At 38.1% G+C, this 21,758-nt stretch overlaps 1 protein-coding gene across 3 annotated transcripts in view; it reads left to right on the top strand.

Moving 5' to 3' along the window:
• The window catches only part of MME (membrane metalloendopeptidase), a 102,212-nt gene that overhangs the window by 65,720 nt on the left and 14,734 nt on the right, over positions 1-21,758 (top strand). For all 3 annotated transcript variants that reach the window (XM_067033527.1, XM_059063636.2, XM_059063638.2), the window contains exons 17-20: positions 13,314-13,372; positions 18,796-18,915; positions 20,641-20,774; positions 20,892-20,957. In XM_067033527.1, the coding sequence (XP_066889628.1) occupies positions 13,314-13,372; positions 18,796-18,915; positions 20,641-20,774; positions 20,892-20,957 (379 nt within the window). The remainder of the gene's footprint in view (positions 1-13,313; positions 13,373-18,795; positions 18,916-20,640; positions 20,775-20,891; positions 20,958-21,758) is intronic.

The following is a 21,758-nucleotide window of genomic DNA, read 5'->3' as shown; positions in this document are numbered from 1 at the left end:
TTTGTTGGATTACGAGAAAGAACCTGACTTAGAATAATGTTAAAAGGTGTAATGTTCTCTTTCTATTGAGTACTTCTGAGAGCACCCAAGAATATACTAAAGATGAGTCAGGGATTTAATCAAAATTTAAACTTTCTTCATTAAGGTGCCCTGAGACTACCTTTGGTTTCTTCTCATATTATTGTCTGTCCCCCGTACTTTGTTTGTGGACAGGGCTCTCAAGAACACCTTAGCCTAAGTAATCCGTCGCTCCTTCAAGCCTTCTCTGAGGCTGTATTACTGTACTCGGCGTTATCATCTGCCCTCGGCCCCACCTGTTCTCTATGGGTCCGATGTCCTGCAACTCCGTCCCCTTCCTAGATTGCCCCAGGTAACACTTCTGTCCACCATGCGGTACCAAGTATGAGACGTCAGGAATCACTCTCATTCGTAGTTTTCAAATGCTCTTAATCTCTGCTTACTAGTGGCATTCGTCCATTGTAGTAACTACTAGTTTAATGTTCATTTTTCAGTTAAATGGGTGTGTCTAACATATTTAGTGTTTAGTGTTTATGCACTTAAATCCCTAGAACTGCTTGCGCTTTTAGCTCCTAGAGAGCAAGGGACCATTCAGCACCGTGCTGAACACATAGGAGGTTTTCAGTTAAAACTAAATTAATGAATGAGTGAGCAAGTGCAAAGTAAATATACTAATTTGATTTTTGTGGTAACTGACACAATACCATACCAAGTCCAGGTGTCATTGGGGACTGGGAGACTCAAAGGTGAACTTTGATTGTATTACATTACATTACAACAGCAGAGGGTATGAAAGACGTGTTATAATAAACCGTATCACCAGGAGGAAAATGTGCCAAGAGAGGTACAAAGTACAGAAGGACTATTTGATAACAGGACTCTTCTATTAGTAAACCAAGTCCAGGCTGGACAAAATTCCTAATATGGAAATGCCAGTTTATTTCAATCCCTGCACAACATTTTGAGCCCTTAAGGTACCCTGAAAAAGAGATCGATTTCTTTTGCTGACCTCTGTGTTTACACTGGAGCAAATGCTGTATTGTGTGGTGCTAAAATTGAGACAGCAAATGTCACAGAATTTTTAGTGTCCCAGGTGGGAAAGAAAGATGGAAAATGGGCATGTATGGTTTGTGTTATAATCAGTTGCGAGTCCTATCTCTAGAAACACACAAAAAGTCATCAAAAATAATATCCTGTGAGAAAATTTATAATCTGAGAATCCTTATAAGTCTGAATATTTTTATTTCTTTAAAACGACGTATAGTTACACTTAATGGTTGTTAGCACTGCGTAAAATATCTGCATACAAATATCATCAAATATTCTTTCTGAAAATAGCTAATATAACCTGCACTCACCTGACACCAGAAGATTTCTTCATAATTTTAAAAATAGTTTTTGAATTATTGCTTGATGTTTTCTTTAGAAGTAAATGTAGTCCCAGCTCCATAATCATGTTGTAATATGGTGTGCAGTTTTCATTCCTTTTTATCGTTGTGTTGATTTTCTCTGAGTCTTTTTCTCTTTACTATAGATAATCAAAAGTGACAATTGTATATAATATTTAAATGAATATTTGCTCAGTAGCATGCATAGCTCAGTAGTACTTTTGGGGTCCTTTCCATGAGCTTCTGACTGTTAATCACAAGTGCAAGACGTGTAAGGTCTTCTCTGCCGTACCAGGCTAGTTTTTCTTCCTTCCTCATCTTCTACCTGTATGCTGAGTACAAGGGTTCAAAACTCAGCCTGCACTTTAGAGTCACCTGGGGCAGAAACAGAGGCACAGATGTAGAGAACAAACGTTTGGACAGCAAGGGGGGAAGGTGGCAGGGCGGGGGTGTGGTGTGATGAATTGGGAGATTAGGATTGACATGTAGACACTAATATGTATAAAATAGATAACTAAGAAGAACCTGCTGTATAAAAGATAAATAAAATAAAGTTCAGGGCTTCCCTGGTGGCGCAGTGGTTGAGAGTCCGCCTGCCGATGCAGGGGACGCGGGTTCGTGCCCCGGTCCGGGAGGATCCCACGTGCCGCGGAGCGGCTGGGCCCGTGAGCCGTGGCCGCTGCGCCTGCGCGTCCGGAGCCTGTGCTCCGCAACGGGAGAGGCCACATTAGTGAGAGGTCCGCGTACCGCAAAAGAAAATAAATAAAGTTAAAAAAAAAAAAAAAGAAATAGTACCGATTCCCCAGCTCTACACCACCCTAGAGTGTGACGTACATACCTGTAGGTGGGGACCCAGATATTGGTATTCTTTTAAGTCCCACGCCCTCTTCTCAAGTCAGAACCCCTGCGTTAGTGTTTGTTCCTTTTTTTGTTGACTCATACTTGCCCGTATTCAATTTTGTGAAATTTTTTTACAAGATGATGTCTTTAATTTGGCAATTTAGCTTTAAAATTTAGTGTTTGTCTTCCAAAATATTGGAAGTACTTTTGACAGTGATTCCATTAAGTCATTAGGACTGTACCCGATAGATTACAACATAATAAAAGTTCTTCCTATTTTATTGAGTTTTCTTATAGTGAAAGTTTTTGACTTAATTTGTACCTGCTTAATAGCAGTAAAGTCACTATGTTTTCTTCCCTTTTTTATATAGCATCAAGTTCAAGTCCTCACTGTGTATGTTCAGGCAGGTGAAATCTATTGCTTCTACTTTATTCATCTAACCTGCAGTTAACTCAGAGAATTACATTTTCAGATGCTCAAGTCCTCACTCCTAGGGTCTTGCAGGACAAACAGGTGTCCATATCCACAGTAGATGAGACAGAGATGAGAAAAGCTATTGATTATAGTAGGGTTATATTGTAGGGTATTCTAGAGACATGATGATGCATTAAATTTTCACGGCAGCAATTAATTTAAATAAATTCAATTAACCAAATGGTAAACTTCAAGACTTTTTCTTTTCTCACTCCACATGCTCTCACCGGGCAAACTCGTATACTTATTTGCATCTTCTCCTGTCATTATGACCACTGAATACACGTCTCTGGCCCAGCCAGGTCTGTTTTCTGCGCTCCAGATCCAAATGTCTAGCTGTCAATGAAACATCTCCATGCAGTTGTTCCATTGACCCTACAAACACAGCATTTGCCTCTTTGAGCAAAAACTTACCATCTTTCTTCCTTGATGCCCCTAGTTTCCAACTTCTATCTTATTGCTACCAAGACAGAGACCAGGGGTTCATCATCCTAGACCAATCCCTTTCTGTCGTCTCTGATATCTACAGGGATACCTACTTCAAATCCCATCCAAAAAAAAAAAAAAAAAAGTTTTCATCCACCAGCTGCTAATTAAATATTTTATAGGCATGAGGGGGTGTGGCTCTCCGTCTTAACCGTCTCCATTGTCATGCCTGAATTCAGACATTTCTCATTGTTCACCAGAGTGATGATAATATTTTCCTAATCTTACATTCAATCATCTCACAGTCCTTCAGCTAACTCTCCAAGCTCCCTAAGGAGCTTTTAAAGACACAAATTGAGTCGTGTCGTTTTCTGATGAAAACCTTTCACTACCTTTGTTTTGCCCATCTCATGAAGTGTGTACAGGGCTCTGCGTACCTCCCCGTAATAGCACTCCAGAATTCCTTTAGAGTCACCCTACCCCACAGCATCGCCCCAAATCTCCACCCATAGGAATTGCTGTAAAGTCACTGCTCCGTCTCTTCCTCCTCCGTATCGCTTACCTTGGGCCACCCTTTCTGCCCTGTCCATTTAACGGAAACCGGCACGTGGTGTGATTCAACTGGAGCGCCATCCCCTCACTCACAGAACCCCCTTACACCGTGCTCTTCAGCTTGTCCCTGTGCTATACCTCACACGCGTTTTAGTCACAGCACCAGTACATTTGATGACATTTAGCTGGACTAGGCCTTGTTGACTACATGGTGACACGATGGACTAGGCCATGTATTTGTGTCACCAGAGCTTGGACACTGATGAGCAGAATGTCGACCTTTCCTCAATGATGAGGGAGTGAATGATTGATAAAATTGCCAGTTGGTGATAATGCTTATAAAGTGAACTCGGCCACTAAAGTAAATACTGACACATCCAAGCATTTCACCATCAGTGTTGGTGAAGATGTGCAGCGTGATCTCTGCTGTTCTCTCTGCTTAAAAATTCAAAAAGTTAAGGAGGTCAGGAAGTCTGCATGCGATATGCCTGAGTTAATCATCTGGCTAAAAGGACTTCTGCCCATTGGAGCCCCTGGCAACTGCAAAGGACAAAGATTTAAATTTTAAAGGCTCTTGGCTCATGTGGTTTCTGAGTGCCTAGCTTGTGTTTCCAAAATTATCTCAAACATCATGTTCTCTGGGGACTTAATGACAGTTTGTAAAGAGTTTCAAACACATCATGTTATCAAATAGTAATAATGTTAAATTGAGACTGTAATATCCATTGGCAAAATTACTTAGTGATATATCTAAAATGATTTACTTCCAGTAACATGATTATTCACTTAGACTCCATGGAACAAATGTAAACCTCTGAAAAGAAACAATGTACGAGAACAAAATAAAATGAATTCCTTTTCTTATTTTTAGACTTGATATTATCTTGTTAGTTTCTCAGGACAGAATTTCCTGTAATATAATTGGGACAGATAGTGCCAGTGTTTGTAAATTATGACCATTGAGCATGTGGAGTTGCATTTTGTAAACTACGAAGACTTATTTCATTGCTGCCTCTCTCCCGCTGTTGTACATCAAAATAAAAACAAGCTGACATTAAAAGCAGCCAACTCAATAAACATTTTATCTAGCAGCTGCAGTGTGCAAAGCACTGTGCTAAGGATATAGCACAGTAAATTAATGAGTAAGGATAAAGAGGATAAAGTAATGAGTAAGACTCATAGCTTGTAATCTAGTAGAAGAGGCAGGTGAGCAGCAATGAAAGCTGATAGAAAGCAGAGTTGGTTAGTGCTATTACAAGACAACAAAGTGCTAAGATAGCACTGTTTTTTAAACCACAGTTAACCCTGAACTTATTAGTAAAACATTCTCTGGAAACAACATGTCAGCATTTAAATTAATATTGAGCTGAACAGAGGATTCACTTAAAACAAAACCAGACAAAATGGTTGGTTCATTTCTGTCTTCTCCTTCATTGCTTCAAGTCTGCTGTCTTTTCTAATCTGGGCTAATTGAATGTTTGCAAGCCCCTGAAATGAGTGGTGGTACTGAGGTTGGCAGCCCAACAGCCGTGGCTTTATGTGGTTCTTCCTGAAAGGCCAACACCACCAAAAATAGCAGGGTGGCTGGTACCACCATAGTTTTACCACTGCCGTGAGTTACTCTCTCTTTTTCGTGTCTCAGTTCTGCCAGTTACTATCTGTGGCCTTTTAGAAGCCATGAAGTTTCCTTATTTACAACATGAGCAGGTTGATTTAGACCTCATAACATCTCTAAGGTTCTCTCCAGCACTAAAATTTTATGGCCCTTACTGTGAAGTTTTGACAAGAGTCAGGATGTTTTACTCCCTGGCTTCCCCACATCAAGTGACCCAAGAGAAAAAGAACATATTCTTGGGAGGTAGGGAAGCACCTCTCTTCTTTCTAAAATATCTCCTCTGATATTTCCCCTTCACTAACGTTTCTAGACTCAATCTTCTAATTAAGTCTGTGTCATTGAACTTAAAAAAGAAGAGTTATAGAGGACTTATGTGGGTAAATGGGATGGCACACAGGCGGAGAGTTGATAGGATCTGTCCAGGGTGGGCACGCAGACTGCTGGAGACTTGGGACACAAGTGACTCTCCATGGTGTAGATGTATGAGGAAGATACACAAAACAGATTATTCGGCTCACTAAGTACTACTCAGCCAGAAAGACAGAATAACAGATCAACTAAACTTGGACAAGTCACTGTAATTCCCTATGGCAGTATCTGCCCTGGTGTGCCCATGTTCTACACATACGGTAATAGATTAAAATGTTAGAGTTCCATCTTTTAGATTCCCATTAAGCCAACATACTGTGCAATTTTTCAACATGTTTTTGGGTTATAAGCAAAATACATTTTACCAGTAAAAACATTTCTGCATTTTAATTAGTACCCAAGCAGGGTTTTGTTTTCAGAGGGGGAAGAAGAGGTAGGGAGGGAAGGTAAAAGTTAAAAGGTTTAAACAGGGAGAACTTTGCAAAAGAAGTCTAGAACTTTATACCAGTGTACCCTCTTGAGAGGGCAATGTCCAGATAGTACATGACTTGCAGTTTCCATGGCTCTCGACAGCCTGCATAACACCAAGGCTTCGTGCCCTCCACCCTCCCAGGGTCCCAAGGATGAGAAGGGTCAGTACTCTTGGGGCTTGGAAGGACCCACTGATATGCCAAGACCCAAATATGTATTGAGTGCCTATCAGGTTCCCAACACTGTGCTAAGCCCTAGAGATACTATTAAGAGCAAAACATGAAATACACAATTGGGACTACATTGAGCTTAAAAGCTTCTGCATAGTAGAAGAAATGAAAAGGCAGCCTAAGGAATGGTAGAAAATAGTTGCAAATCGCATGTCTGCTAAGGGCTTAATCTCCAAAATATATGTCACTCCCACAATTCAAGAGCAAAAAAACTAATAACCCAATTAAAAAATGAGCTAAGAATTTGAATAGACGTTTCTCCAAAGAAGACATACAAATGGCCACCACGTATATGAAAAGATGTTCAACATCACTAATCATCAAGGAAATGCAAATCAAAACCCCAGTGAGTTATCACATCACTACCGTTAGGATTGCATATTGTTTTTTTTTTAAAAAAAAAACAACAAAAAGTGTTGGTGATGATATGGAGAAATTTGAACCCTTGCACAAATGGTGGGAATACAAAAGGGTGCAGTAGCTATGGAGAACAGTATGGAGGTTCTTCAAAAAATTAAATATAGAACCACATGACCCAGTAATCCCACTTCTGGGCATATAGCCAAGGAATTGAAATCAGGGTCTCGGAGAGATATTAGCACACCCATGTTCATTGCAGCACCATTCATGTTAGCTAGGATGTGGCAACAACTTGTTTCCATCGACAGATGAAAGGTGAAAGAAAATGTGGTCTATATATGAAATGGAATACTACTCAGCCTTTAAGAAGGAGATTCTGCAGTATGCAGCAATAACATGGATGAACTTAAGAACATTATACTTAAGTGAAATAAGCCAGACACAGAAAAAGAAATACTGCATGATTCCACTTATATGAGGTATCTAAAATAGCCAAATTCATAAAATCAAAGGAGAGAATCATGATTACCGGGAGCTGAGGAGAGGAGGAAATGAGGAGTTGTTCATCAGCAGGCATAAAAATTCAGTTAAGCAAGATTAATATGGTATAGCCTCTTACCTAAAGTCAACAATAATGTACACTTAAAATGTGTCAAGAGGATAGACCTCATGGTGAGTGTTCTTACCAAAATTTTAAAAAAGAACAAAACATGGAACATCCCTGCCTTCAGGGAGTCACTGTCTAATGAGCTAGACAACAGTGGACTTATAACATCACGTTATATCATTGCTAAGGGTTATACAGGATGTAAGAGCTTTCATTTCTTTCCCGAAAGATCGCAAGGTTATTCTTAACCAGGAGAACAAGTACCAAAAGAAAATTCTGACAGAAAAAAATCCACCCACCCATATATGTTCCAAATTGGGCATTTCTCTGAATCTGGCCCGTGACCCACATGAGGGCACACATGCATGCATGTACACACATATAGAGCTACTGAAGACTAAAAAGATGGAGTCTTGCCGCCAAACTTAGAACCACACACAACCAACTGATGACTTCTAGGAAGAAAATTAGAGTAGTGATTTGTGTTGCTTTCTGTTGAAAGAGAAGTGGATTCTCCCAATGTCATGTCGGCATAGGAGTCCTGGCTCTCACTCAGAGTACTGCAGTCATGTAAACAACTCTTATGCAACAACAGTGAACAGTGGAATAGGCTCTTTGGTCCTACCATGCTTTTGCCTTTGGGTAAAATATTGTACCTTAGGCAGCAGTGGAAAGAGCCTGTGCCCTGGAGTCGGGGCGGTGATGGGAGGTGGTGGGGGTAGAGGTAGTGCACAGTCCTGAGGTAAGGTGCTTCTCCTGCCACTCATTCGCTGTGTGAACTTAGACAACCTACATAATACCTCGGAGCCTCAATGATTCCTTTATAAACTGAGGATAATAACATTTACTTTTGCCTTGTGGGTCATTGTGTTGTGTATTGTGTCATGTGCTTGCCACGTAACTTAGGTGTTCATTACACAGTAGCTATTGTTGTTAAGATCTGGTCATGATGAGACTTCAGGGTGGCGTAGAGGCCAGCGTCCTAAAGCTTGTTAGGGAAAGGGGCAGCCCTAAATGTGAAGCAGTCTAAAAATGAGCACTTTCATTTTAAAAGAGGATGGCAAGGAAATGGCATTCATTTTTGTGATGAAATTTTATGTGTGATGCAGATCAACATGTTAGAAGTAGGGGATTTGACTGGAAGATGAGAGGGTCCTCTTTCTCCGTAGTTTCTATATCCTTTTCCCAGTTGTATTGCTAAGTCTGTAAATAGGAAAAAGAGTCTGAGCTATGGTGTGCCTTAGTTTCTACACCTGAAAATTGGAGGTGTCATCTATCTTATTCGTGTGGTTTGAAAGGTGAATGAAAATATATAGAAAACCTTGAAGTTTTGATGAGGGAATATTAATAAATATGAAGCATCACAGTGGCAACTGCAATTACAAAATGAGAATTCTCCTTTCCAGAAGTACTTGAGGAAGACAGAGAAAACCATTGTATTGTACTGCTGATGTCAAAGGAGTTGCTTCGAGGCCACAAGATGCTAAGAAGTTGAATGCTTTCAGGGAAAGAGGCATTAATGATTTTGTTGCTTAAATTTTTAAAGTTACACATGAGTGAGCAAAAGAAGTTTTATTCCAGGTGCCTTTGCAATCCAGTGGGTTTATTATATCCATAAGGCTATAGGATTAGTCTGTAGACTTCTGCTTTTCTTCCCTGCAGTAAAAATGATGTCTCTGTGCTTTCATCTCCTCACCACTTAGGTTCTTCAGGGTAATAAGAGATAGAAGAGAAACACACCTGGTCCCCCTCTCAAGGGCATTTCATTTATATTTCCCAGCTACACTGTCAGTTCAACTTCGAGGGCCATGCTGCTTATAGTGTCCCTTTGTCCTACTGTAAGTGCCCCAAAACAAGAATAAGATTACCTGACAAAATTATGTCTCAGAAATTTAAAATAAAGTTTGCTTACTTCTTGCTTCCCCACCCTTCACTTTATACCATACACACCCATACTCCTACACACATACCGGAGGCAGGAAGAGAATTCAAAGAACAGGGTGATACCTACTCCATCTCTCAGGTTCAATACCTGCTCTAGGAGATGCTCGTGTCTGGCCTCCGTACTTTAAAGGTTATCTTCAGATAACCTGCAGTATTCATTATGTTAGTGGATACTTGGTTTTCTCTTTAGTTGTGCAATTTCTCTTTTCTATGCTGCTATTCAGGGTCAGATTTGTCTGTTTTCCATAAATGAAAGCTTCTCCTGAAACTTTGAGGCTGCATCCAAGTCAAAAGAACTTACATATTTTGTTACATCACCATTTACTTTGAAAAATATTTTCTTTGTCTTATTAATTTAGCTTTTATAGTAACATAGTGAAATATTTCATGATTGACCACAAATATTAGACATTGAGTCTGCCGCTGTTATCATCACTTTAAGATATAATGATCCAATCACAGTACCTCAAGTTCTGATCATTCCCAGGGACAAAGTGCCCTGTACTTTTGAATCTGGGTAATTACCCAGGGGTAGTCTGAGGACACACTGTGAAAGATCTCAAGGAAGAAAAGGCAGACACTACACACTAGTGCTCTATGAACCTAACCACCATAATTCTACTTTTATTTGAGTGTCCTGTGGTCATAAATAGCTACCTATTTTCATGAAGGTGTAATTCACAGTGGACATTTTAATATGTAAAACCCTCCCTGCTGGAAAGTTACAAACATTAATCAAAGTGCAATCTTAAACCCCCTCAAAGTAATGTAACAGAAGAGCAGAAAAATCACTAAAACAAAAGGTGTGACATTTATTTTTACAAAAGCAATAAACATGAGATGGGTAACATAAACTTCATTAATCTGTGTCCTACTTCTGAGATCTGTTGCTATCTGAAACATTAGTTTCCTGTATCTAGTTCCTTTCCTCTGTAATATAATAGTTTAAAAAAAAAACAAAAACATTTTGAATTGGCATCTTTTGTATTTCATTATTAGCATTGTGCCTGAGTCCAGAACCAGCAATTTGCATATTATTTGTTATTACCCATTAAAGTCCAGGCACAGTATACCATCACTAAATCAGAAGTTCATAATTGAACAAATGAGACCTGAAAATATGTTAAATTAATTTTCATAACAATTGAAATTTAATGATTTTAATAATCATAAGCTGTTTATGCATAAAATCTACTGCCATATATGCTATTATCAGGGAGGAAGAAATTTTCCTCTACCCTTCTAGGATCTTCTGGCTGGTCTAAGAATTATATTGACATGAGACAGATTAACAGGAGAAAAGTCAAACAAAGTTTAATTACAGGTGTACATGGGAGAGACCCAGGAAAACTGAGTAACTTGCCAAGATGACTGAATCCCCTCACCTTAAATACCATCTTCAGCTAAGACAAAAGGAGGTTGGGGTAGTGGCTGGAGACTTCGAATGGGAGGAGGGCAATTCACATGCAGATGCAGAAGCAAATGTTTGGTAAACACTTGTTCTCTGGGTCATGCTGAGACAATGGAATACAGAGTGGACTCTGATCTCTGGGCTCTGTCAAGTTTCTCCCACCACACCTGGCCCATATTTGAACTCACCTCTGGTGATGGCTCTATGCCAGGAACAGGACCTCTATCTAAAAATTTTTTAGGCAGTTAAGGGGCAGGTCACAGTCTCTTCCTGAGTCTTTTGGGCCTTGATTTGTTTTCAGGTCAAAGTAATCCTCATACCAAAGATACATTTTGGGGCGGCAAGTTTTGCTCTCCTACACTATCAGAATGTTGAGGACACATCAGAAATATCTTTCTAAAGTCACTGCAAGGAACAGCGTTTCTCCTCAGAAGTAGTATGAGCACATTTCCTATCTTGCCTCTCCTGCCAGACAACCTTGAACCATACTTGAGTCATAATAACTGTGTGAATATATATAAACGTAGTCCTAATCCATCATTTTCCCTGATCCTGAGTTTTATTTATACAAATGTTTTCTTTCATAATCTTTTGGGTCACACAAACCAAATCTACCTGTCCTATGTCATTTCTGATCTCTAGATTTTAGTCTAACACCCCTGGGATTACAAGTATATGTTTTTGTTGTGAGTCACCACAAAGCATGTGGGAAAAGGTGAAGTTTAATTAAAATAAATAAAATTATATGCTTGTAACCAACAACCTGCAAGAAATTAAAATATTGATGACTCAGCTGTGATGAAATTAGGGAGTACTGAGCTGTCTGTCACACCATCCTGTCTGAAAATGTTTTCTGTTTGCAACAAAATCAAACCAAAGAAGAAACACATTGATCAACTATTCCCCCATCCACACCCTCCATCTTCAAAGTTATGTGCTTCCTAAAGAAAAATTCACAGAAATTCTATCTGAATTTTCTTTTTAGGTCCCAAATCCTTTATATGAATGTCTTAGTCATGTTATTGGAGACAGAATTCATGCTTGATTAGAATTTATCAGATCGTTGTTATATGTGGCCCTCCTTGAGTTATTTTTAAGAGATCAAAATAGGACTCACATCTGAAATCCGACAGTAGTTACTGAAATTGTAGCTAAAATGTTGATGTAGGGGTGCTGACTTTGTATTGCTTACCTTGCAAAGCAGGGTCTGGAAACAGTTCTGATTTAACCTCATTGCACTAATTACTATAAACTCCTTCCATGAGTAGGATAATAACTGCCATTCTAATTGTTGCCCTAAAAGTGGAATAACTATAATGCAGCCATTAAATAATAATATATGATTGTCTTAAGTGTATGCATGTGTGCTGACATTTAAGGAGATATCTGAAGTCAAGCAGTACCCATTTTTCAATGAGTATATAAGGATATGTGTAATAGTCTATTAAGATGGTAATATTACTCCTGTTGCACAAAAGTGTTTAACAGTGATTATTGATGTGCGGTCTTCATAACATCTGAGCAGAAAGACGTGGGAACACTGGCGCCATCCTTTAGCTTAAGGCTGCCTGGGTTGTTGTTATTTTTCTCATTCTGTCTTGTATTATAGTTATTTATGCCTCTTTATCATCTCCTCAACTAGACTTTTCTAAAGTCAGGAATTGTATTTTATAAAATCTTTAGATTCAATATAGAGCCTAATTCATGGCATACACAGACAAATCTACTTAAGAACCACCTGGATTTTATTGTACAGTCATTATACAAAAATATACCTCTGCTCTCTGGGCTTCCCTGGTGGCGCAGTGGTTGAGAATCCGCCTGCTGATGCAGGAGACACGGGTTCGTGCCCCGGTCCGGGAAGATCCCACATGCCGCGGAGCAGCTGGCCCCGTGAGCCATGGCTGCCAGGCCTGTGCGTCCGGAGCCTGTGCTCCGCAACGGGAGAGGCCACAACAGTGAGAGGCCCGCATACCGAAAAAAAATAAAAAAAAAAAAAAAAAAAAAAAAAAAAAAAAAATATACCTCTGCTCTCGTAGCTGGTATGCCATATTTTAAAGAAATAATTTTAAATGGCAATAATCAGAGGAGGCACATTACCCAAAACTAAATACCTGCCGAGGGGATCTCTTAGTCCCCAAAAAGGCTCCTTGTAAACTATGAATTTAAAAAAATTTAATTCATAGTTTACAAAGAGTCTGAAATTTTAGCAACCTGTATTTCAATATTCTGTCAGCTGCTCCAGAATTGTTGGCATAGTTTACCTAGTATCAGGAACACAGAGCTAAACACATTTCAATATAATTTTAATCCATTGCAGTTTCCCAAGAGATACATTAGAATGGGTTTTGTACTGTCAATTGCCTCCATTAAAAATTTATGCAAATTAGAAAACAGATTGCAGACCTGGATATATTCCTGTATTTCAAGAAGTGGAAATACTTTCAATGAATTACCTCACCTAGTGAGCTAATTTTAATTTGTTGATCATATTTCAGACAGAAAGTTAAGATGCATCTAGGAACAGTGATAATGCTTTTATCGTGGTGAACAGATTAAATCAGATAACGCTGTATCGTTTGTAACAAGTTCTTATGTTTTCTGTAGGTGGATAAGCGGAGCAGCTGTAGTCAATGCGTTTTATTCTTCAGGCAGAAATCAGATAGGTAAGGTCTACTCCTAAATAATTATTTAATGTTTTTCTGTTGTTCCCAAGCGGTAGTGCTTTGCGTGACCAATTTATTATACTCCCCATAAAAGCACAGCGAGGCTGAGTTACGGATTTATTGAATATCCTCCTTGAAAGTAAGTGCATCCGTGTACCTCTTTTCACTATAATAGCAAAATTTAAATCAGTATAAATCACATTAAGTAGTTTTGTTTCTTTTACAATATTCTCATTTATAGTTGAATGGTTTATCTTATTTCTAACTACTTTTATTTTATTTTTAAATACTTTTTAAAAGTCCCTTATATCGCCACAAAGTTATATTAACTTTAGGACTTTCTAAGCGTCAGCATCTTAGGTGATTTAAAATTCCAAGAACCAAATTTTCAGAAATCCAATTTTTCTGTCAATTTTGTATGCTGGCACTGGTAGAGATGGTCCTGTTCTGTATCATCTTTTTTTCTAGAAGATTCCAAGAGTCTCAGAAAGTTGAAAAGTCAATTATACTAGATTGAACCATATGAAATTTTATTTATTAACCACTTTTGATCAAAAAAATTTTATATGTTCCCTAGTAGTAGTATCACAGAAATATGCATAGAAATTAATACATGAGTGAATAATATAATGAATAATGAAATGGCTTAATATAACAAAGATATATTTTTTTCTCTTCCTGGGAATACTGCGACATCTTGAATCTCTCTCAAGTATCTCACAGATAGACCCATTTTTTTCCCAAGGGTTTTTAGTATGTAGAAAGGCAACCAATTGATTCAGTACTTCAGACTCCCAAACAAACAGTACAGCCAGCTTCTCCAGGTGTACTCAGTCCAGCCCTTCATTTCTAAGTGTAGTCAAGGATCAAGAGGGAAAATAAAATTTGATGACACTTTTCCCCATTGCTTTTATTTTATTTTTATTTTATTTATTTATTTATTTGGCCATGCCATGCAGCTTGTGGAATCTAAGTTCCCCGACAAGGGATTGAATCCGGGCCCTTGGCAGTGACCACTGGACCACCAGGGAATTTCCCCTCCCACCTGCATTGCTTTTAAACCTAGGAAGTGTTAAATTAAGAAATCATCCACATTTTCTTCTAGTATTTTTATAGATTTTTATTTTTGGAGCAAATCTTTAGTCTATCTGGAATTTATTTTGGTACATGAGATGAAAATGAATTATGATCAGAAAAGTTTGTCTTTATATAACAAATAGGTTATAAGTAAGGTTAAAGTCAGTTAGTTCGAAGTCTAGGGTAGTACATCTCCCAGCTAGTGAAATGATTACCTAAACCTAGATCAGAGCCTGTTTAATGATCAACTCAGAACCCATGCAGTCTATCCTTTGTCATGTATTCCTAGACACCATTCAGACCTTTTCTTAGAAGCGCCATTATCTCGGGAGAGTCTTCACTTTGAAGACCTCTTGAGGTCTGTCAGTGTAAGATCTAGTTCATTGTAGACTTGGACAGAACAGGATAATTGACTTTTAATGGAACCCCAGGGCAGATTGAGGTGGCCTTGACTTGAATTCTGCATTAGGGCAGACTAAGGGATATTGCTTTATTTTAATCCAGCTCAGGATCCTATCAGACCTGACACTGATTCATCCCCATAAGAAGAGCCATACAGACCTTCTGTGGGACCATTCTGGCATGTTCATCCTTTCATTTCTTCTCTAGAGCGTGTCCAACTGGTTTAGGTCAAGACGGGCCTAGTTTGGCTTTGAATTACCCCATATCCCTGAGGCTGGCTCAAAATTGGTCCGCCTGAGAGATTCCCTGATCTGAGAAGACCTGGGAATGTTCTCATTTTGAATTTAATACCCTCAAACCAAACAAGCGTACAGCAAAAGGAAAAAGAAGGTAAAAGTGTGCTAACATTTCACAAAGTAGACAAATATCCTCTGAATAGTCAAGACTTGGCTGTGATAAGCATTCTTAATATATAAGAAAGACCTTTTAAAGATACTCAAGATAAATTCATATGATGGAAATAAGAAATCCGAAAAATTGCTAACCTCTTTTCATATGCTTTTCATATGCTTATCTGCTAATAAAAGCAGTTCAGAGAAAGGGAAAGTGTCATGCAAGAGGAGAACTATTTGACATGTGTACGTTTTCTCCTTAACAATTCATTTAAATCTCCAGAGTGGGGATTGTCTTAACTAAGAGCAATTGACGACCCAGATCTGTACCTCTCTTCTTGATAAAAGTGTATTTGTGTGTCCATCCATACCTAGAGATATAACTTTTGCAGCACTATCTTAATGAACTTGATATGATGTGCATTACAGAATTAGAACTGGTATAGAATAACATGTCTCATAAATGTTCCTCCCACCGTCACACAAGTACCCTAAGCTAGATCACATACAATTTCTAATGGGATTGGTCTTTTTATGTTACGGTGAAAAATAACTTGTTCTATTATTGTATAGGGAGTCATTCATATTAGTATTTTCTACTGTTTAATTCAATTCCCACCACGTTTGTCATAACTCACACATGTAGGCTACATTCCAATTTTTATGCACCCTCACCACTTCACATAAATAAAAAAAGCCAACCTCCAGAACATACTGAAGGCATACTGAAAGTGTTAAATTCACTGGTTCCTATTCCTTGCATAGTTACTCCATGGAGCTTCAGGAATCTTTCATGCCGTTAGGAAAGCTGCGCTTGAAAGTTTTGTCAAATGTTTCTCTGTAAGTTTCAGACACCACTCAATCATCCTATTAAACTTTCAAGTCGTTTCCAAGGAAATGATCAAGTCATTCGGGAAGTCTTACTACTGCTGCATTCTCCTTTTTCATTAACAAGAAAATTGTTTTCAATTTTAGGAAATTTATGGATTATTTAGTGTATTCAGTTTGGGTGATCTATGACGACCTTGACATAATTAAATTTTCTAAAATTGTCTTAGTCATTCTTAGGAGTCTTATTTTCATACTTGAGAATTAAGAGTAATTGTTTCTGAACATATTGCTATTTCATTTAATATAAAAAACAATGTTTAATTTTTTCCACCAAAATTCAGTTTATCTGAATGCACTCTTGAGCTTTATAGCAAAGATTCTAAAGTCGAATTGCTTGCAGCCTTAAAAAAATAAACCAGGGCGGTGAGGGGCTGGGGGTGGGGAGAAACAGCCTTTTGTTTCATGGACCAATGACTTATTTAATTAACTAACTTGTTGACAATCATGAACATAAAAAATGCACAGCTAAGCAGTTGGTTATTGTCAAGAGTTGTGATGTCTACTAGTAACAGAGATGAGGCTAGTGGGGAAAATCCTCATCCGAGACATTTAGCTGATAGAGTAAAGGGAGAAATCATAATTTGCAAAGTTGAACTTGAAGACTAGTATTTAATATGAGCCATAAAAATCTTATCACTTGCCTGAAGAATGGCATATCAGGGGATAATTAAAGCAGCAGGATCTTTACAGTTAATGTTTAGTCTTGATAGCACATTTCATAAGAGCATTTTATATAATGGATGGATTTTAATCAAAGTACATAGTGTGGGAGATAGTGTTCACTTTAAGTTAATAAAGTACTGCACATAATTTTTATACTTCAAGCTAAAAATAATTTCTTGGCACTGTTGATAGCTCAGGCAGCTACATGTGAGGTATAACGTTCATCAAAATTCTCCAAGGACAAAAGTATTTTTTTTTTTTGTCATTTTGAATGTTACGGCAACTTTCCAGATTTTTTTAACGGTCTGGAGAGCACTTAAATTGCCCAGTGTATTTTTAAGTCTCCTCTGTAAATATCTAATATTTATCCCTGAAACCCTTGCAAGGTTATGTCATACTCACCCCACGTGAATGACAAAGAAACAACATTTGCTACTCTGTATTAACTAGGTCTTAAATTTCTTAAGGTCAGGGCCTTTCCCTTGTATTCTTGATATCCCATGTAGCAATGGCCCGGGGCTTTGCATGCATAGTAGATGTTGAAACTGATTTTTTTTTTCGATTACAGAACATCATGCTTCAGTGGATACTAGAATTGTAGAACATGAAAGATAAAATTACAAAACCATGGACGTTATGAGGGAAGGGGAGAGTATGGGGGAGGCGGAGAAATAGAAGACCATAGAGACAAAGGCCAGGAAGAAGAGGCTGTATCTAGTTCGGGAGCAATGATAAGCCATCAAAGGTGTTTTAGCAGAGGAGAGATAATGACTACAGTGGCACTTTAATTGGCGGACAAGATAGGTTGGATTAAGGATAGATTTTTGTAGGGTGAGACTGGAAGTAAGAAGACCGATTAGGAAATTAAGTTCTTGAGGCAAGGAATGAGAGTGTGAACTAGGAAGGTGGCAGTAGGACGGATAGGAGGAGATAAACAGAAGAGATGCTACTGGAAAGAAGGTACATGACCTGATCTTTTCCTAAATAGATCATATGAGACTTTGTAAAGGAAAGGAGACATTGAAGATAGAAAACTGTTCAGTTTGAGTGACTGAGACCCTTCACACGCTATTAGCAGAAATAATAAAGTCAGAGTGATGGCTTCGAAGGGAGAATGATGAGTTTGATGTTTGACACATGAAATTTAAATAGTGTGAGACACCTAAGTGTAGAAAGTTAGCAAGTTAAGACAGATGTCAGGGTAGACATAAAAATTACAGTTTATTTATTTGCTAAGTCTTTAGGACATCGTAGGACATTCCCTCATTCATTCATTCATTCATTCATTCATCATCATTGATTATTCATTTATTCAACACATTTCCTGAGCACCTGTTATGTTCCAGGCACCATCCAGTTTTAGGTGCTGGAGATAATGAACTGAGAATTCAAATGTACTCAAAAACAAACAAACACATGTATGTACAAACAAATCTCTGATCTCAAAAGAGCTAATATTTGAGGTGCTGTGGGGACAGACAAGAAAAAGAAGGACCAAACAACCATAAATAAATAAACAGTCATACATGCCTTGATGAAAATAAATAAGGGTGGTGTAGTTGTGGGATACTTTCGATTGAGTGGCTCTGTTTATTTACTAAGCTATTGTAGATGGATAAAACGTTAGACACATTAAAAGTAAAACTTCCATTATTAAGTAACTATTTCTCCCAAATATTTGCAGTGGGGAAAAGACCTTCTGAATGAAGATGATAATTTTCCTTTGCTCTAAACTCCTTACAGTGGGAAAAGAATCTTAATAGATGTTACAAAGTCAATTATGATTATAAATCACAGATGTGGTGCCACTCTGGGATGAATTCTTTACTGTCATCAGCAATAAAAGACCTGCATTTGTTTCTATCACAGAAGATTTTTGTACACAATTAAGTGAAACGGACATACTGGAAAACAGCTTAGCAGGCAAGAAGCCAACCCCAGGCCTGTCCGTCACAGAAGAAAACCACAAGTAGTCTTAACTGTCTTCTTTCCTCATAGTCTTCCCAGCTGGCATTCTGCAGCCCCCGTTCTTCAGTGCCCAGCAGTCTAACTCATTGAACTATGGGGGCATCGGCATGGTCATAGGACACGAAATCACCCATGGCTTCGATGACAATGGTAAAGTGCAATTGATGCTTTTCTTTGGCTGAGATATACCCTAGTAAACCTCATTAAGAGTTATTATAATTTATCAATACAAAAACACATTTATTCATCAGCATATCATTGGTCTAATATTCACCACACTTTTCGTGTTCCTTTTAAATTGTTGCTTAAGAAGATCAGAATTTTCTAATAGTGAAGTTAGCAATGTGTGCTTTTTACTCTGACAGAATAAAACAGATATTCACATTGAGAAAACATTGTGATATTTGTCAACACCAATGATAATGTTTGGTCTTATTTCATGATTGTTTATATCTTATCTCTCTAGACTTTTAGAGGGCAGAGTCCATGTTTTAAAAATCAGATGTAAACTCAGAAAGTAAGGTGCCCACAGGACTTTTAACTGCTTGTGGTCAGAGACATTTTTTTTTTGCTGCATCTTACACCTACTACCTAGTTCAGGGCCTTGAAAACAGTAGGAAATTAAATATTTACATGCTGCTCAAAATGCAAAATAGTTTTAGAAATGAAATTTGAGAGGAATAGAAGTAAGGATGTGAAATATGTAAAGAGGTAATAGTTGAAGTTATAACAAAGATCGATTCACAAGTGGAAAGAAAATAACAAGAGAACAGTAGAGGGGAAAATAATGAAGCCTTAATCCAACTTTAGAGAGCCAGAGGAAGAAAAGGAGACAGGAAGGACTTAACTAAGCTTCTGTTAACTCTAACTATACAACAAACTTCACAGGTAGGTATTAATACTATTTCCATTTTTCAAACAGAAAAATATAGATGCACATGACTTGATCAAAATTACAAAACTGGGAATTGGAACCAGGATGTGGGTTCAGGTAGCTTGTCTTTATAGCCCTTCTCTTATTCACTACATCATAGATAACTGTTTAAAAGATGATAAAATCAAGTATCAAACATACGACATATATAAATGCTGCTAAAGCTCAAAAGGGGAAAGATCAATGTAGTTAAGATTAGCAACGGGGAAGGGATGGGTGGAAGGGATAGTTAGGGAGTTTGGGATTGACATGTACACCCGGCTAAATTTTAAATGGATAACCAACAAGGACCTACTGTAGAGCACGGGGAACTCTGCTCAATATTATGTAACAACCTAAATAGGAAAAGAATTTGAAAAAGATTAGATACATGTATAACTGGATCACTTTGCTGTACACCTGAAACTATCACAACATTGTTAATCAACTATACTCCAATATAAGATAAAAAAGTAAAAAAAAAAAAAATTAGCAAGAAAGCTCCAGGAGAAAAGGTGACTTTTTCTTTGTACTTGAAGTATAGCAAAATTATGAGTCTGCAATGTCTAATGAAGGGTTTGAGATATGAAATGAATGCCAGAGTGAAATAGTGACATCTTTACAATCTCAAAACATCAAATTAAACAGATTTGGTTCAGGTGAAAACCATCCAACAGAAGCAAGTCATGATTTCAGGAGTGTTTGTCTGGTGGCCTCGGCTGAGACATCAACGGCCAAGTGGTTGAAATAGCTGGATTAATACTAAGGCGTATCAGCAAAGAGAGTCCCAGCAGCCTGGGTTTCATCAATTCTGGATGAGAAAGCAGAACAGTTTATCTCATCATCTGTCCAGTTTAATGTTCTCTCGCATACTGGTATTTCAGCCCTTGCACTTTGAATTAAAGATATCTTATTGCAATTGTAATAAGTTCCCATTTTAGTTAAATAAATATATATTCCAGGCAGAAATTTTAACAAGGATGGAGACCTCGTTGACTGGTGGACTCAACAGTCTGCAAATAATTTTAAAGACCAATCCCAGTGCATGGTGTACCAGTATGGAAACTTCTCCTGGGACCTAGCAGGTGGACAGCATGTATGTCATCAGCATTCTCTTGAAAAGTTATATTCAATCTTAAGTGAATTATTGATGCTTTCTTGACAATCCAAACATAGTGAAGGGTCGTTAAGTGTCTTTTTTTTTTTTAAACAGCTCAATGGAATTAACACACTAGGAGAAAACATTGCTGATAATGGTGGTATTGGCCAAGCATACAGAGTGAGTAATAATATTTTCTTCCCCTTTTAGTGATTAGAGTGTATATCGATCATATTTAATCACTCATTTAAAGCCTTTTGCCAAAGACATATAGTGTAAGCAATAAATGGATGACTAGAAAATGGACAAGTCCCAAGGAGAGAGAGGACTGTAAACACGCTAGCCAGAAGGGGCAACACAGCTGATACGATTGAGCTGAATTCCAGCCGCTGAGCTTTGAAGACGCCAAGGAGAAAAGGAAACACTTCTAGAATATTTTCATGATAGAATTGAGATAAGCAAGTTCCACGGAGGAGGCGATATTTTTCTAAGAAATAACCTCTGAAATCGTTTTTCTAGAAAAGACAGTCTATAGAAAGGTTTAGTTCGGAGTCATTGATTGATGTACTGAGCATGACCCTCAGTTTCACGGCAGATGAAGCAGTGTTGGGGAACAATAATCAACATAAACCACAGGCATAATATTAAACTACAGAACTTTACAAGGACAGTGAGGGACTGAAGTGATATGGTCCCAGCCTGTGGCCTTGTAACGGTCCAAACCATTAGACTCAGAGGAGTGTATTGTTGGAGCGTCCCTTAGAATCTCATCTGGACTTCCATTCATTCTTAACATTCGACGATACTTTCTGAGGGCTTTACTATGTGTTTGGCACTTGGTACCGGAGATCCAGCTTTGCACCCTCCATAAAATATGCCATTATTTGATGATTTGAACAAGGATTAAAGATGGTCTAGTGGACACTATGTGCACAAGGAAAAGTAGGGGTTTTCACAAAACAGTGGAGGAGTAATGGTCTT

This window comes from Kogia breviceps, chromosome 5, assembly GCF_026419965.1.
Source record: "Kogia breviceps isolate mKogBre1 chromosome 5, mKogBre1 haplotype 1, whole genome shotgun sequence".
In the NCBI taxonomy this organism is placed as follows: domain Eukaryota; kingdom Metazoa; phylum Chordata; class Mammalia; order Artiodactyla; family Physeteridae; genus Kogia; species Kogia breviceps.
Note: the sequence above shows the minus strand (reverse complement) of the source record. Positions and strands in the feature narration are given on the sequence as shown.